This window comes from Grampus griseus, assembly GCF_964374135.1.
Source record: "Grampus griseus genome assembly, chromosome: 8".
Lineage (NCBI taxonomy): Eukaryota > Metazoa > Chordata > Mammalia > Artiodactyla > Delphinidae > Grampus > Grampus griseus.
Genome location: NC_139002.1, coordinates 74,383,977 through 74,399,143, shown reverse-complemented (window position 1 = coordinate 74,399,143; position 15,167 = coordinate 74,383,977). Strand labels below are relative to the sequence as shown.

The 15,167-nt window shown below is 49.0% G+C and overlaps 1 protein-coding gene across 3 annotated transcripts in view; it reads right to left on the bottom strand.

The window, feature by feature from the left end:
• The window catches only part of NAV2 (neuron navigator 2), a 399,261-nt gene that overhangs the window by 160,753 nt on the left and 223,341 nt on the right, over window positions 1-15,167 (bottom strand). For all 3 annotated transcript variants that reach the window (XM_082660768.1, XM_082660769.1, XM_082660770.1), the window contains exons 8-9: window positions 10,246-11,341; window positions 5,152-5,264 (exon numbers count right to left, since the gene is read on the bottom strand). In XM_082660768.1, coding sequence (XP_082516894.1) covers window positions 5,152-5,264; window positions 10,246-11,341 — 1,209 coding nt within the window. The remainder of the gene's footprint in view (window positions 1-5,151; window positions 5,265-10,245; window positions 11,342-15,167) is intronic.

Sequence of the window (15,167 nt, the reverse complement as noted above, 5' to 3'; positions counted from 1 at the left end):
ACCAAAAGCACTCAATTCACGCCAGCTGGTGCTGCAGAGCGGGGATCGTTCGAGAAGATTCAGGCTTCTCTCTGGGGGATAAGGGACTTCTATTCCCTGGGCAACATTTCCCACCAAATACCTGGCCCGGAGAGGTCAAGTTGGCACAAACATCCCAGGAGAAACAGGCTACACACAAGCTAGAAGCCACGTCCCCTCTCAGGGAAGCCTCGCTTTGGGTTGTCTGGCTATTTTGTTTAGTTTGGGCTGCTTATCGGGGGAGAGGAAAAGCCAAATAACTAAAATAGTGATTAAAGGAATCACGCATCATTTCCTCAGAGTAATTTCAGGAGGGCTGAGAAGACCACAACCAAGGGTCTTTAAAAGCTGATGACTATTTCAAGTGCTCAGCAATATTTCTAAAGAAATCTCTATACAGAACACAGTACACATGGGCAGCAGCAAGTGGGATATAGGGCAGACACCAAGCAGAACTTCCAGCAACTGTCATTAATAGTGCAACAGGCATTTCTTATAGACATTTCTATAAGAAATGTCATAGAATTAACTTTCCTTCTGAGACAGATGATCTTAGATTATTCCCAGCATGGTGGTGCCTGGAGGGTGGGGAATGGATTAAAGGATTGTTTATATGGAGATAATCTGCTATGGCAAACTCTCTACCCTTGAAAATGCCAGTGTTTTCAATTTTCTTCCCACTTCTAACCAAGAGAAATTTGGAAGGCATTTTTGTCTTATCTAAAAAGTGGTCAAACCTGCATTTCCCATCCAATTCTTTGAAATACATATATATATATGTATGTGTTTTTAAACAAAAGCAGTGATGAATATCTATTTTACCTTCCCCTAATGGCCGTGGAGGAATGTAACTGCATCTATCTCCTGGGCCATCAATTAAATATCTTTTACTGCCAGTTTGACCACATTTTATCTGTGTAAAGGCTGCCAAAAAGGTACTGATCCTTTGGATAGCTCCAGGCCCTGCAGGACACATTTATTATGAAGCTAAGTCTAGGCACCAGTTTTCAAGTTACCTTCATTAATTAACTTAATCACACACAACAGTATAAAAACCATATTACAGGCATACCTTGTTTTATCGTGCTTTGCTTTTTGTGCTTCGCAGGCATTGAAGGTTTGTGGCAACCCTGTGTCAAGCAAGCCCTATCAGTGCCATTTTTCCAACAGCATTTGCTCACTTTGTGTCTCTGTGTCACATTTTGGTAATTCTCCCAAAATTTCAAACCCTCCACCAGCAAAAAAATTATGACTCACTGAAGGCTCAGATGATGGTTAGCCTTTTTTAGCAATAAAGTATTTTTCAATTAAGGTATGCATATTGTTTTCTTTTCTCTTTTTAATTAATTTATTTGTGGCTGAGTTGGGTCTTCGTTGCTGCACGCGGGCTTTCTCTAGTTGCGGCGAGCGGGGGCTACTCTTGGTTGCCATGCGTGGGCGTCTCAGTGCAGTGGCTTCTCTTGCTGTGGAGCACAGGCTCTAGAAGCGTGGACTTCAGTAGTTGTGGCACGTGGGTTCAGTAGTTGTGGCTCATGGGCTCTAGGGCGCAGGCTCAGTAGTTGTGGCGCACGGGCTTAGTTGCTCCACGGCATGTGGGATCTTCCCGGACCAGGGCTCAAACCCGTGTCCCCTGCATTGGCAGGCGGACTCTTAACCACTGCGCCACCAGGGAAGTCCTGTACATTGTTTTCTTTAGACATAATGCTACTGCACACTTAACAGGCTACAGTGTAGTGTAAACAGAGTTTTTATATGCACTGGGAAGCCAGAAACTCTGTGTGTCTTGCATTACTGCAATATTTGCTTTACTGCAGTGGTCTGGAACCAAACCTGCAATATCTCCAAGGTATGCCTGTATTTATCCATGTCTCTATGAATGACACATTTGCCTGTTAACTCTCCTTTAGAAATTCAAAGATCTTTGATGTGGAGTGGTATCTCACCTTTATTTTTGATAACCCCACACAAATCTATAGATGCTCAGGAAATATTTATTGTCCACAAGATGTTTGGTCAACGGAGGGCTGAAGAAAAAGGATAGCTTTTGCATTCCAACAGGTAAAGGTTTGAATCACGGCACTGCCACTTACTAGCCACTTGACCTCAGGAAAGTCACTTATTCTCTCTAAATGTCATTTGTCAAATGGGGATAAAACCCCTTCCCCCTCAAGGTTAGGAGGATCAGATGAGATGATACATGATGTGCCTGGCATAAAATGAGGGCTCGTTGAATCTGAGTGTCCTGTGTCCCTCTGAGGGGTCCCACTAGGAAACATCTGCTCCTCTCGGAGCACTACATACACAGATTCCAAGAGCAACGTAGAAACACAAACCAGTAATCCACCTGCCTTGCTCAGGTGATCACGTTCTGAACTGCCAATTCTACCTGCTTGGAAGATGGCCCTAATGTAAGATCTCCCTACCAACCCATAGCCTGAACAAAATAAACACACAGCCGTGCCCTGGTGGAAATGGCTGGGCCCTTCAAGTCCGTATACAGAGAAATTAAAAACTGCATGAACTATTCCATGTCTACCTGTGGCTCTCCTGCATCTACCAAGGGCAGTCCTCCCTCAAGCCACTGGCCATGATGGAGAGAACACCATATTCTGACCAAACAGAGCAGAGGTGAGGATGTCAGGGTGTTACATGAGGAAGATGGATGGAACCGGGGATTTTTACTTGGAAGAGGGAGGCTAAGGGACACGGTGCTATATGGAAAAGAATGGAAATTATCCGTGAGGCTGGATTATATCCAGTGATTTAGAAAGGTAAGGATAAAAGACTCTATTACTACTTAACGCCAATAAAATGTGGAAGGGCTGCCTCACGAAGGAATAGACTTTCCATCACAAGAAGTATTCCAGCAGAGACTGAAAGACAATTCATCAATGAACGATCGAAGGGATTCACGGACTGGATAATAAGCGGACGTTGCTCCTTCTAACGTTACAATCTGAGATGCAGGACTCACGTGTAACGCTATGTACATGACAGAGCACCATGGGAAAATCCACCTACTTGCATGAGTAAGGGGAGGAACTTAGCAATTGATCAAATAGTCTCATAAGTGGCCATATTCCTAAATACACCCGTTTGTTGTCATTTCAAGGGATCGGCTGCACATAAGCTGAATTCGACCTCATACGTACAAGCTACTATGCAGTGTCTCCATAAAATTATTAACTTACGGCCGCATGTGTTACAGCCGCCCCTGTGAGTCCCACTACTTGAATGTAAAGACAAGTCACCCTAATTCAGATGTTTTCCTTAGCAACTGACATCTTCTGACTTTACACCAAAGGGGGCTTGATCAGGCATGACTGGCTGCACGGTTCTGGTCCCCAAACCGACAGCATCTCAGGCTTTCTGAGCTCTCACTTGGTTTACTGTCCTGATGCACAGGAGACATGGGGAGAAAAAGATAAAGGAGTGAAAAGATCACAGGCTGCCATCTGTCCCTGTGAAATTTAACTGTTATGTGGAATGTTTTCCGGCTGCCGCTTTTGCTTTTCAGATGTGAATTTCACTGAGCCCCAACGTCTGCCACGACTCCACACTCCTCCACGAGTCACACATCTGATCCGTGCCGGCCTCTGAACCACCGGCCTGGCTCTTTTGATGCGTGCACATACGAACACAATCTGGAATGTGTGTGGAGACCTGAGTAGTAATTAAACTCCACACCCTTTTCCTGAGAGCTGGCCCTTTTCCTGCACTATCCATGTCCTCATAGGCAGGGGAGCTAAAACCTGGGAGAGAAGGAAACATAAAATCAATCCCAAACCACTAAATGGGGCCCTAAACCACTGTAAGATGGGTCATTTACAAATGGCCTGGAACCTCTCTGCCCTATCACAGGGCCCAGGCAGCAGAACCAGAAGAGAAGAGAGAAATCACTCAGACCCTCTGAAATTAATACTCAGAGCTAATGGGCAAACGGGTATAAGAGTTGATCATGTGGGCTGCAGACCAACTCCACAGCTGTAATGTGGCTATTAATATGGTGGGGTCATGGATAATTAGTCTAATAAATGGATTTTAAACATGGATTCAATTTTTAACCCAACTCTGGAAGTGGTAAGATATGCGAAGAATAACTCAGCCACCGCTAAATATGTGGTTTACCACTCCCTTCCCTGGTTAGAAGTTGCTGGAACCTGGGGCACAGAGCTGGGAACGGGGGACAAGGGACAGAGAAGGTGATAGCTCGGAATACACTGCAGTAGGAATTCTGATGCTACCTTTTTTTCTTTAAATTAAGAATGTGACAGTATAACACTAATAAATAATTGTGGAATTAACTATATGACAATTGCAGATTTTATGTTTTTATGTGATATAATATCCCTTTAATCATCCTTGTCTGGGTTATATTTAAATAAAATTTAGATTTGTTTTTGGTAAAAAAAGCATGCTGAAATCTTCTTTCCAACTGTTCCGAGGGTGCTCAGAACAATTTTCAATCAGTGCTTCTTAAAGGAAATTTGAAAAAGTCAATACATTTTAGAGTTCCAAGTCTTTTTGTAAGGCAACTCTATCTGAAGAGTGAACAAGGAGATTCAAAGTGAAGTATCCGAGCAGTCCAGAGCCCCTACATGACTGAAGAGGAGCAAACCTTAAAACAGAACAGGGCTTCCCTGGTGGCACAGTGGTTGAGAGTCCGCCTGCCGATGCAGGGGACACGGGTTCGTGCCCTGGTCCGGGAAGATCCCACATGCCGCGGAGCGGCTGGGCCCGTGAGCCATGGCCACTGAGCCAGCGCGTCCGGAGCCTGTGCTCCGCAATAGGAGAGGCCACAACAGTGAGAGGCCCGCGTACCGCAAAAAAAAAAACAACCAAAAAACAGAATGGCCAACAGGTAAAAGACTTATTTACAACTTATTTACAATTCTGGGGAGGACGGAATAGATCATGAGAGAAGGAGAAGAAAGAGAAGGAAGAAAGAGAAGGAAGAAAGAGAAGGAAGAAAGAGAAGGAAGGTAGTAAGACAGACAATCAGTTTGTCTGGCTCATCAATCAAGGCAACAGTGAAGCAACTTCACATCAAGCTGGGTTCGGGACCTTCCAGCAGATGGTTGCACGGGAGGCCTCATCACCAAGAGGCACGGAATTTCCAGGCGCCAAACTCACCAGTGAGTTCCTCCAGGGCAGGCTGTCCACTCTTGGTGTAGTGGCTCGGCTCCACGGTCACACCCCCTGAGCTGGACTCGGCAGTAACATTCCCTTCGGTGTCTGTCTGGGACCTTCACACACAAACCAGAGCAGACACACTTGTCACAAGGGGTAACTAGCACATCCGGACCACTGTGCCCCGACCACAGCCCCGACCATCCCCTCCTTCGGCAAGAAGCTTTAGAACAGAGCAGACCAGCAGACGGACACTAAATAATCCACTGGTGCACGTGGAGCAAGGTCCTAGAAACAGAGAAAGCCACCGAACTGTAAAAGATGAAATATTCATCACCCAAATGGAGGGTCTGCAATCCTTCACTGGAGGACGCTTCTCTGCATCCCCTTCGGGGAGCCAGGTCTAGCCAGGAAAATGCTGGCGAGTACTGGATGGTTTGCATTGTTTAACATGTGCCTAAGAGCCACTTCTAAGTAACCAGCGATGCCAGCAAGCCAAGCCTGAAGATGACTCCATGACTCCACTGACAGCCCCCAGGGCCCCCCCAGATCCTCCTGACACGGCCGTCTCTGGAAAGATGACCGTACAACCAGTGAGGAGTGGGTGGCAGGCAGGTGTGTTTGTCCTCTAGGTCTGATTCAGAGCTCAGAGCTTCCGAGATGAAAGGTCTCATTGATCATTACTTCAACACCTGACTGAACTCTGTACTTCCCCAAACCTTCTCCAGGCCCTTTTCTGTCAAGCAAATCGAGGCAACTGCTTCATGCCACGTGCTCTTGCCACAATTACCTCTGAATATTTTGGCGTGCCATGCAAACGTATAATTATACTCAGACACATAACCGTGGGTGTAACGTTACTAATTCATTAGCATCCTGAGCTGATTCAACCAGATTTCACTCCCTGTGAAGAAAGTGCTTGCCAGCATTGCGAACTGTCTAAAACAGACTGTGGTGGATGTGTACTGATAACCCCACGTCATCCATCCACGCTCCCCCCTTTGCCCTCCTACCGATACCATCGGTTCCCCATTCCCACCATCTCGACCTTTAAAGGATTTTCACGCTCTCAGTGTTCCTCTCCTTCCCTTGTCCAGAATCCAAGCTCTCGCCATCTCTGCCCAGGCCCTAGAAGCACTCTGTGAACAGGTACGCTGCCTCCAGACTAGAGGTTGCCAGCAACAGCCATGTACAGAAAGCAGCCCACAGACTGATTCTTATTGGTCTCCACAGTATTTTTTTTAAAGCTTCTGAATTCATTTCCACATTTAAAAATTGGGAGATTTCACAAAAATTCTGGATTTCTGCCTTCTCCCAGTAGAAACAAGTCTGGAAGGACTGAGCTCACGTTCTTGCAGGGCGCCGCCTGCTGGTGACAAGTGGTGGCGGCCCCCTCTAGAGAGGCGTGGGGTTCCCTCCACCAGAGTCCCACTCACCCTGAACCACTCATTTGCATTACCTTTGTGGAGCCAAGCAGGCACGTGAACCGTGACTTCTGTTCTAGACTGTTCCTAGGTCTGGTCCACGCCCCATTCTGTCCTGCACTGATCTCGGTGATGCCGATGTGATCCTGTCACCTTCTGATGAAAGGGCTCCGATGGTTTCCCGCTGCCCACAGAATAAGGTCTAAAGTCCTAATTGTGATAGAAGGTGCCCTACATCGTGGGATTCTTCCTTCCTTCCTTTCCAGCCCTGTCTCCTACCACTCTTGCCCTCTACACACGGGCCTGCCCTGTGCTTCACCCACATGTGGCTTCTCTCCATTCCCAGATCATACCCTGTCCTTAAGTTTTGTCTTTGTAGTCATTGTGCCCTCTGCCTAAGGGCTCTTTTCTTCTTTCTTCCTTAGTTTGCTCCTAATCTACCTTTCAGGCACAGTCCCCATGTCATCTTGGCCTGGAAGCCTTCCCCAGTCCTTGGCCAGCATATGGCTCTACCCCTCGTGCGTCTCTATTCTCCTGATGCCTACTTATTACAATACGATCTAATGGATAAATCTTTCCTACGCTAGATTAAGAGCTCTCTGAAGGCTAAGCCTGGCTCTTTTGATGCGTGCACATGAGAACACGATCTGTTCCAACTCACGTGCCAAGCAGGCACTCAGGCAGGGTGTGCCGAATGGATAAAGAGAAGTTTTTAAGTCTAGAACGATGCTGGGTGCTAGGAGGAACATTAGACTTGGAGTTTGAACAGTGAGCTGGCTGCAGTGTGGAGTCTGTAACTTGATAGCCACGCACATCTCAGCAAGTCACTGCACCTCGTTGAGCGTCTGGCCCTCAAGCGCGGATTACGACAGCGACCTCCCTTGGCTGCTACAAAAATCACAGGTGAGACAACATAAAAGCAGTAAAGTGTAAAGCAATAGAGGTGTCCAGTGTGCCTGCTGAATCGGTAACTATGATTCATTCAGAGTTATTTTGCAAAGGTGATTTATCTTCCTTTTCTTCCCTTGGTACCATCACTAACGTGGAGAGGTTCTGGGGGGAGCGCTGTAAGGCATATACAGTGAGCTATAAACTTGAGAGAGAGCATCTCAGAGCACAAAGGGAGCCTAAACCATTTCCTAAAATCCTCTAATCTAGCCCCATCTCCTCACTTTACAGATGAGGCTCAAAGCGAGGCAGTGATTTAGAGTCACGATGGTTTCGTGGTTAAGCACTTGGCCCCTCTTAAAGGGACAGCCTTGGCTTTAGACACTGACTTTCTGGCTCTCAGCTCCTTGACCTAGAGCAAGTTACCTAAATACTCTAGGCCTCAGTCTGTTCACCTTCAGAACAGGGATAAAAAGGGTAGCCAGCTCATGGAGTTGTGAGAATGATTAAATGAGCTGGGTCTCTGCACTCGCGTGGGGCATACTCAACAGCTATGCCTGCAGCCAGGTCCCAAGGCCACCCAGGGACTCAACAGCGAATAAAAGGCAGAGTCCAGGCATCCTGGCTCCTACCTCAGTGCTCTTCTTTCCATCCTCCTACTTGGCTCACCTAGAGGAAAGGCACCTCAGAGGAGCCAGAAGGACATCACACAGGGTGAGCATAAACACTAAGACGCAGCTTGACAGACACATGTGACGTTTTCTCCTTCCTCCTATTTGTCAGACATTTGCTCTTTATCATTAAGAGTTTTTCCTCTCATTGAAAAATCTTGAAATATTTTTTGAAAAGGTTAAACGTTTTAGAATCGTTCAAATAATTACAGCCAGAAAAAAAAGGAGCGGGGGTGAGACTGATGGGTGATCAGACAGTCACGTGTTTTAATTCTGAAAATGCAGATCAAGAATCTGGGAACAGTCGCTTGAACAGGCAGCACCTCAAGACTACTCGTGTGACTGCCATGATAAAAGCTTCACGGCAAACAATTCAGCTGCCTCCACGGTTCAGAGAACAGTTGTATAAAAAGCTGAGCATGGAGGCAAGTGCTGAGTCATTATCTAAGCCTTGGCACCCTTCTCAGGATTGTTAGCTGAGCTGATGACTTGACTGAATACAAAGATGACCGCCTCCCATTAAAAAGGTCTGGCGTGACCCTTACTGAAGGGGTGGGTAAGCAACGAAAAGGAAAGAGCTTCTCCTCAGAAGCCTGACATTCCCTCACAGGCTGAATGCTGTGGGCTTGACTCTGAAATCAATCGCTTGAACCAGACTTTCTATCAGCTCTTGGCAGGAATGGTGACAGAACCTACTAGAACTCACCTCAGGCAGAAATAGAGGAAATATCTAATCCTTTGGGGAACCATGTAAACAGAGGAAGCTGAAAGCATGGGCCCGAGTCTGTGCATATGAACAGGTATGTAAATACACGTGTGAATATGTGTATTTGCATTTTATGTATGAATGTGTACTTGTGTCCTTACTTACGTGTGACTGTCCCTGATGTGCATCCACACTATAGGTGTATGAGTGTGTGTGTACAGGTGTGACTGTGTATATACTCAGGGTAGAAACTGTAAAGTAAGTGCCCAGACTGTGGCATTCAACCATCGGTCCCCTTGTGCTGTGGAGAGGTATTAGTTACCACTCAGCTGTGCAGTGTAGCCCACTGCCCTGCACATCTCGAGCACAGGATCAAGTCGAGCACTGTGAACAAGGTTCTGGGAACCCCCAAGAGCAGGGCTGAGAGGCTCGCATCTGCCCGGATAGGACTCATCCCATGTATCCAGCATCACCCTCACCTGGAGCCAGTGTCCTCCATCCTGTACAGGTGTGTGGTGCAACCAGAGGCTCTCGTGGGCCAGAACCACCCGGAGCAACAGCACCTGGCTCCACGTGGTCTCCCGTGGTGCTAAGGATGTGCCATTAGAGACAGACAGACCGAGGGACCGATGACGGACAGACACAAACACCCGGGCTTGTCTCCCCAAATACAACCCGAGTTTCTTTGGTTCCTCTAGAACCAGTCCCTCCTTATGGCTACCCTTCTTCCTCATGCTGTTCTCCCCTCGAGAAATCCCAGCACACAGCAGGGACCGAAAAAATATTTAAGGAATTCCCTAGTGGCCTAGTGGTTAGGATTCTGGGCTTTCACTGCCGTGGCCCAGGTTCAGTCCCTGGTTGGGAACCTGCAAGCCACACCGCACAGCCAAAAAAAAAATTTTTTTAATTTAAAAAAAGAAAAGAAAAGAAAACATATTTAATACGTGTGATGGGGTAAGAAACCCTGAGGATCTGGAATTTTAAGATAAGCACCTCTGTGAGAAGTCTCCGTTACTCAGCAAGGTGGTTTTGTGGTTTTCATTGTTTAAAGTACATTCAGGATGCTTTAGGACTGATGTTGGAGCCTGTCGAGTGATAGCAAACCACCCTCCTAGCTTCTGCTCATGCTGCTGCCGCCTCTGCAAATCCCCTGGGTCCCCATGTGCCTGGGCCACTCCTCCTTATCCCAGGATCAGCTCACATTCTACTTCACTCTTTAGCTTCCTGACCTCCCCCCAGCGCTGCTGAATTAACCGTCCCTCAAGCACACAGATCACGCGGCACCTGAGCTGTGTGCCTCCATGTTCCTGGGTAGCAGTCCCGACCCCTACCCTCAGAGACCCAGAATCCACCAGCAAGGCTTCTCTGCCCACGGGCCCCGGCAGGGCAGGGGGGCAGCCGCTCCTACCTGTACAGGAAAGGCGCCACCGTGGCAGTGTTGGGGTGGCTGTATTGCTGGGGCTGAGGTAGCTGGACGCTGACAGTATTGCTTCCCGTGGTCTGGGCGGTCCCGACGGACCCACTGACAGTCTGGCTGCTGATGCTGTGATTCAGGGTGGTCCCTCCTGGGGCTTTGCCTTCCGAGGACGCCAGGCTGGAGGAGGAACTGGAGTGTCTGCCGTCCAGCTGGGGCTTCTGCTGGGGGAGCCCGGAGCTCGGCTTCCCACCCCGGCTGCGCTCCCCGTCCTTGGAAGGCGCGGGGGCACTTGGGGATTTCCCAGGCATGCTCTTCATTCCTGGTTTTGGTATCCCACTGTGGGAAGGGGCCGGGGCCTCCTTCTTGGCACTGTTGAGCTTCCCCCCTTTGGGGATGAAGCTGGCGATCTTGGAGGACTTTTTTGGCATCTCGGTCACCGCCACCCCGCTGAGGTCTTCTCTCTGCCCCTCCTTGAGGTCCGGCCTCTCTGTCACCGAGGCTCTCTTGGCGAGGTCCTTGCTTTTCTCCTTCTCCTTCTCCCGCTGCTGTTTCTCCTTTTCCTTCTCGCTGCCTTTCGGGGAACTCTTCTTGTTGGTCAGCGCCCGGCTGAAAGTTCTCTGGGCAATGCCCTTGAGCGCGATCTTGGGGCTGTTGGAGGTGGGGCCCGCCGCGGACAGCGGGCGACCGCCGGCCTCCATCTCTTCGCTCTCTTCGAAGCTGGGCAGGATCTCCAGCCGCTCGCAGCTTGTATCCCGTGACCCCGGGCCCTCACCCACCTTGGAAGCCCCCTTGCTGTTGAAAAGTTTCAGTTTTTCCAGCATGGACCTCTGATTGTTGGGGGCTGGCTTCAGGGCTTCGGGGGTGGGCCTGGGGGCCTCGGGTGCAGGAGGCTTGACCGCGAGCGTGGCAGCCGTGGCGCTGTGCTTCACACTGACCGACTTGCTGCGCCAGGGCTTGGAGGCCGTGCCGGGCTGGGGGATGGCGGAGGAGGCGCCACAATTAGCAGGGGCGCAGCCGCCGCCCTCCAAAGCAGCAGGTGCATCTTCGCTCATTCCGGGGTGGGAGGGGGCCGGACTCGCCAAAGGCTCTGCAGAGACAGGGGGAAGAGAAGGAGACCTGAATCACACCCACGGATCTGCACTGATCACGAGGGGGCATCGGCCACGGCTACACGGCCAATTGCTCCAACCCAGATGCCGTGCAGCTCCATTACCTGCTTCGTGCGTTACCTGTGGTTGAATTTAAACTCTACCTTGACTTTCTCCTATTCACGTGCTATTCACATGCCCCCCTTGTCACCTTTTGGTGTATGCTGTGTGAATGCCGCTCATCTTAACATCAACACGCACAAGGCAATATTAAGCACATATGTTTACGGGAAAACAAAAATCTGCATCACCACTATGATGGCGTAGAATGATGCAGGAAACATCTCCTGTTTTGAATGACTCAACCCGCAACCCCGTTTCCTAGTTAAGCCAAACAATTGAGAATTATCCAACTTTAAGAAAACAATGTAGCAGAGACATTCAAACAGAACAGACCAAAAAAAAAAAAAAAAAAAAATCCAGAAAAAGAGAAACCAAGTATAATCTTTACAGAAGAAGAATTACCCACAAAAGTTGCTAAATCCCATCAAAGCAAATACCTTTTTCCTATGTTGGCACTTTTAAAGAGTTACGAACACAATGCAAGTTAGAGTTAAAATAAAAAAGCCTTTTGAGCTTAAGAGTATGAACTGGGCACAAGCCTTCACCGTAAGCAGGAAAACACGCAGGTTATCTGAAAGTCAAGGTTTCCCCCTTGGCGGTCAGGGAGTAGTAGCTCCCCGGCCAGACTCTTTTTCTCAGAAAAGCTTCAAAATATTTCCAAACTAGAACTGGAATTATTCTGAGAAGGGCGGGTTCCAAACTGGTGCTCCGCTAGGCACCGAGGTGGCCCAGCCTGCAGACATGAACCCTGCCGTGCCCTTCCTCAGGCAGCACTTGGAGCCGCGCAGCTCCGTCCCCGACGTCAGGGCAGCTGTCAGAGGGAAGGTGGCAGGGACATGGCTGAGCCCAGCACCCACACCCACCCACGGCCTCGCCCGCCCAGTGCAGGCAGGATACAGTGCCTCGGCCCCCGGAGAGCATGTCTGTGCCTGCAGAGTCACGATGACATGACTTACCCAGCGGCAGCCACTTTCTTCCGCAATGCTTCCCTAGGAAAACTTCTCCAGCCCGAAAGGCTGTCCTTCCAATTGTCACAAGTGTTTTCGGTTAAACTGCTCATGTTTCTAATTAACTTTTGTCATCCGCAACTGCTCCAGTGCCCAGAAGCCTGGCGGGATTAACGGCTGCTTCTTCTGCTTTCTTTTTTTTTTTTTTTCCCTTTTTAAATACCTATGTTCTGCCGCCTTCTAGCAACAGAGTAAACTGTATACAGAGCGGCTTTTTATGATTTAAAAGTCAACGGCCGCCAAAGCCGAGTGAAGGCAGCCCCTTGTGGGACACGAGCCGGGAGAGCTCCCGGCAGAGGAACTGCTTCTCTTCACTCTCAGCTGCTCCGGGAAGCCACGGCTCCAGGGTGATCCAACGCAGACCTCCCAATGTTTTAAAACACATACATCTTCCTGACTTACTGGGGATTTGGGTTTGGAGTAGGGGCTGCTGCACGATCCTCCCTCACAAAACTCAAGGGGCGTTGCTGGATCCTTTCCTGGGGAGAGCCAGGGACTGCCTGGGAAACAGGCTCGCAGAACCCACCCACACTACTGGCCTTTCAGAGGGTCTCCTCGGGTGCGACGCTGCTCATGGAGGGCTTCCCGGGTGTCACAAGGTGCAGTGCTAGGCACGTTGTGAAGGGGGTTACCGCCCCCGTTTGACAAGACTAAGGCTCAGAGAGGGCAAATGACTACTCCTCAGTCACCTCGCTGGAAATGGACAAATCTGGGCTTTGGACCCAGGTCTCCTGACACAGCGTTCTTTGGGACTGCATCACAGCTACCTCCTGTGATAAAGAACACATCTAAACAACAGCCACGTAAATGACTAGAGTACTTCCGGGGCATCGCCTTTTGTATTGCTTGGGTATATTCACAATATCCACTGTGGGGGACAAACCAGCCCAGCCACTGGAAAGGAGCCAGCCTATGCCACAGAGGCCAGCGCCCTGGAGGAAATACTGGTGACCCTCCAGTCCCGAGTTCCACTCTCTCAGGACAGCTGTCCTTCCCTTTACTTGGGCTCGGATCTGGGGCAGAAGTATTCATTCATTCGTTCATTCAATATACTCATTCGTATCAATATTCAGTGAGTGCCTAGTATATGCCACACATTGTCTAGGCACTTGGGATGCCTCAGTGACAGTTGTCACAGATGCCCCAAGACCCCTGCTTTCACGGAGGTTACGCTCTGGCAGCGAGGAACAGATGATAACTAATGTAATTAATAAGTACATCTTATCATTTGGTAGCAGAGAAGCCCTAAAGAAATAGGGGCTCTGGGGGCAATGTGCTTACAGGAGCTGCAACAAATCACGACCAGAGGTACGCCCCTCGTTCCTAAAGAAGTTTCAGGCGTACTCCCTACTGAGCAGACGTACACGGATCAGTGTCACTGCTCTGCTCCCACACATTCCTTGGAACTCTTATAAAGCTTGCCTGAAATCCTCTGGACAAGAAATGCCCCTGCCTAGCGTTTCTGTGTGTTTTTAAACCTTAACACACACAGCTAGAAATCAGTTGTTACTAACTAGCTAAGGACAGATCCAGAGCTCAACAGATGGCTGGCTTGTCTAAGAGAAATGTGCAGACCAACCCAAGATGTGTGTCTCCTTTAGGGAAGGTGCCACGTGCAGGGAAGGAGCCCACGCAGTGTAGCCATGGTGGACACACAGGCGCTCCTCAGGCCATTCCCCAAACAGCTCCCAGAAACTCCTCCCTGTCTTGCAAACCCCAGCTCAAATGCCTTCCTCCTTTGTCAAGCTACCTGAGACCCTCGAGCTGAATGATGCAAACCCTCCGGTTTGCATCACATCACCTGGTATTTCTCCCTGCTCTGTTTTCCCAGGACACTGTCCATACCTCCCTTTTTATAAAAGCATTTGGAGGGCCACCTACTTACACCAGGCACTGGGAATACAGAGTTGAGTAAGATATGACCCTGCCCTCTAGGAACTCACTGCCCAAAGGGGCAGCGGACCTCCAAACAGAGCACAGAAACAATGTCAAGGCTCTAGAGGGCTGTACATGGTCCCAGGAGACCCAAGCATTGGGATCTCCTAATTCTCCCCAGGGAGTCTGGGAAAGCTTCATTGTTATTCCACTGGTTTGTAGATTCCTCCAGGGCAGAGATGACCCCCACCCCCATTCACCCTTGTGTCCCAAAGCCTGCCAGAGCATAGAAAGTAGTAAATGGTTTCTGAACTGTTGGTTGGTAGTTTTGACCTTTGCAAGTCACATTGAAGGTAAGAGAGACTCAAAATTTGTGATTAGTCATTAGGGTTTTATTAAAACGTTTCAGTGCAAACTCAGGATCAGGACTCAGAGCTTCAGAATTTCTGCTTGGCATTTTGCCTGGGCTCCCCTGGTTACAGGATCATGGGGACATTTCAAGGCTACTCATTACAGCTGTAAGAGTCGTCCTGGAGGATGATTCTGAATTTGGTTTCTAGAACAGAAGTTCCCTGAGTAGGGCTACAGGGCACCTGAGAATCAGATCATCAATACTCTGACATTATGTCATAGCCAGAAAACCCCTTAACAGTGAAGAGGCTCCAGGTCATGAGTGGTCTTGTCCAGGTGAACTTGACATGTTTCTCTCATCCCTAGGGTATCGCATCAGTGATCTCAGATCTTGGTTGAAGTGGAAAGCAGCCATTTCTAATACAAGGCTTCTGTGATTCCCAGCATGAGACTTTCCTTACCAGGCTTC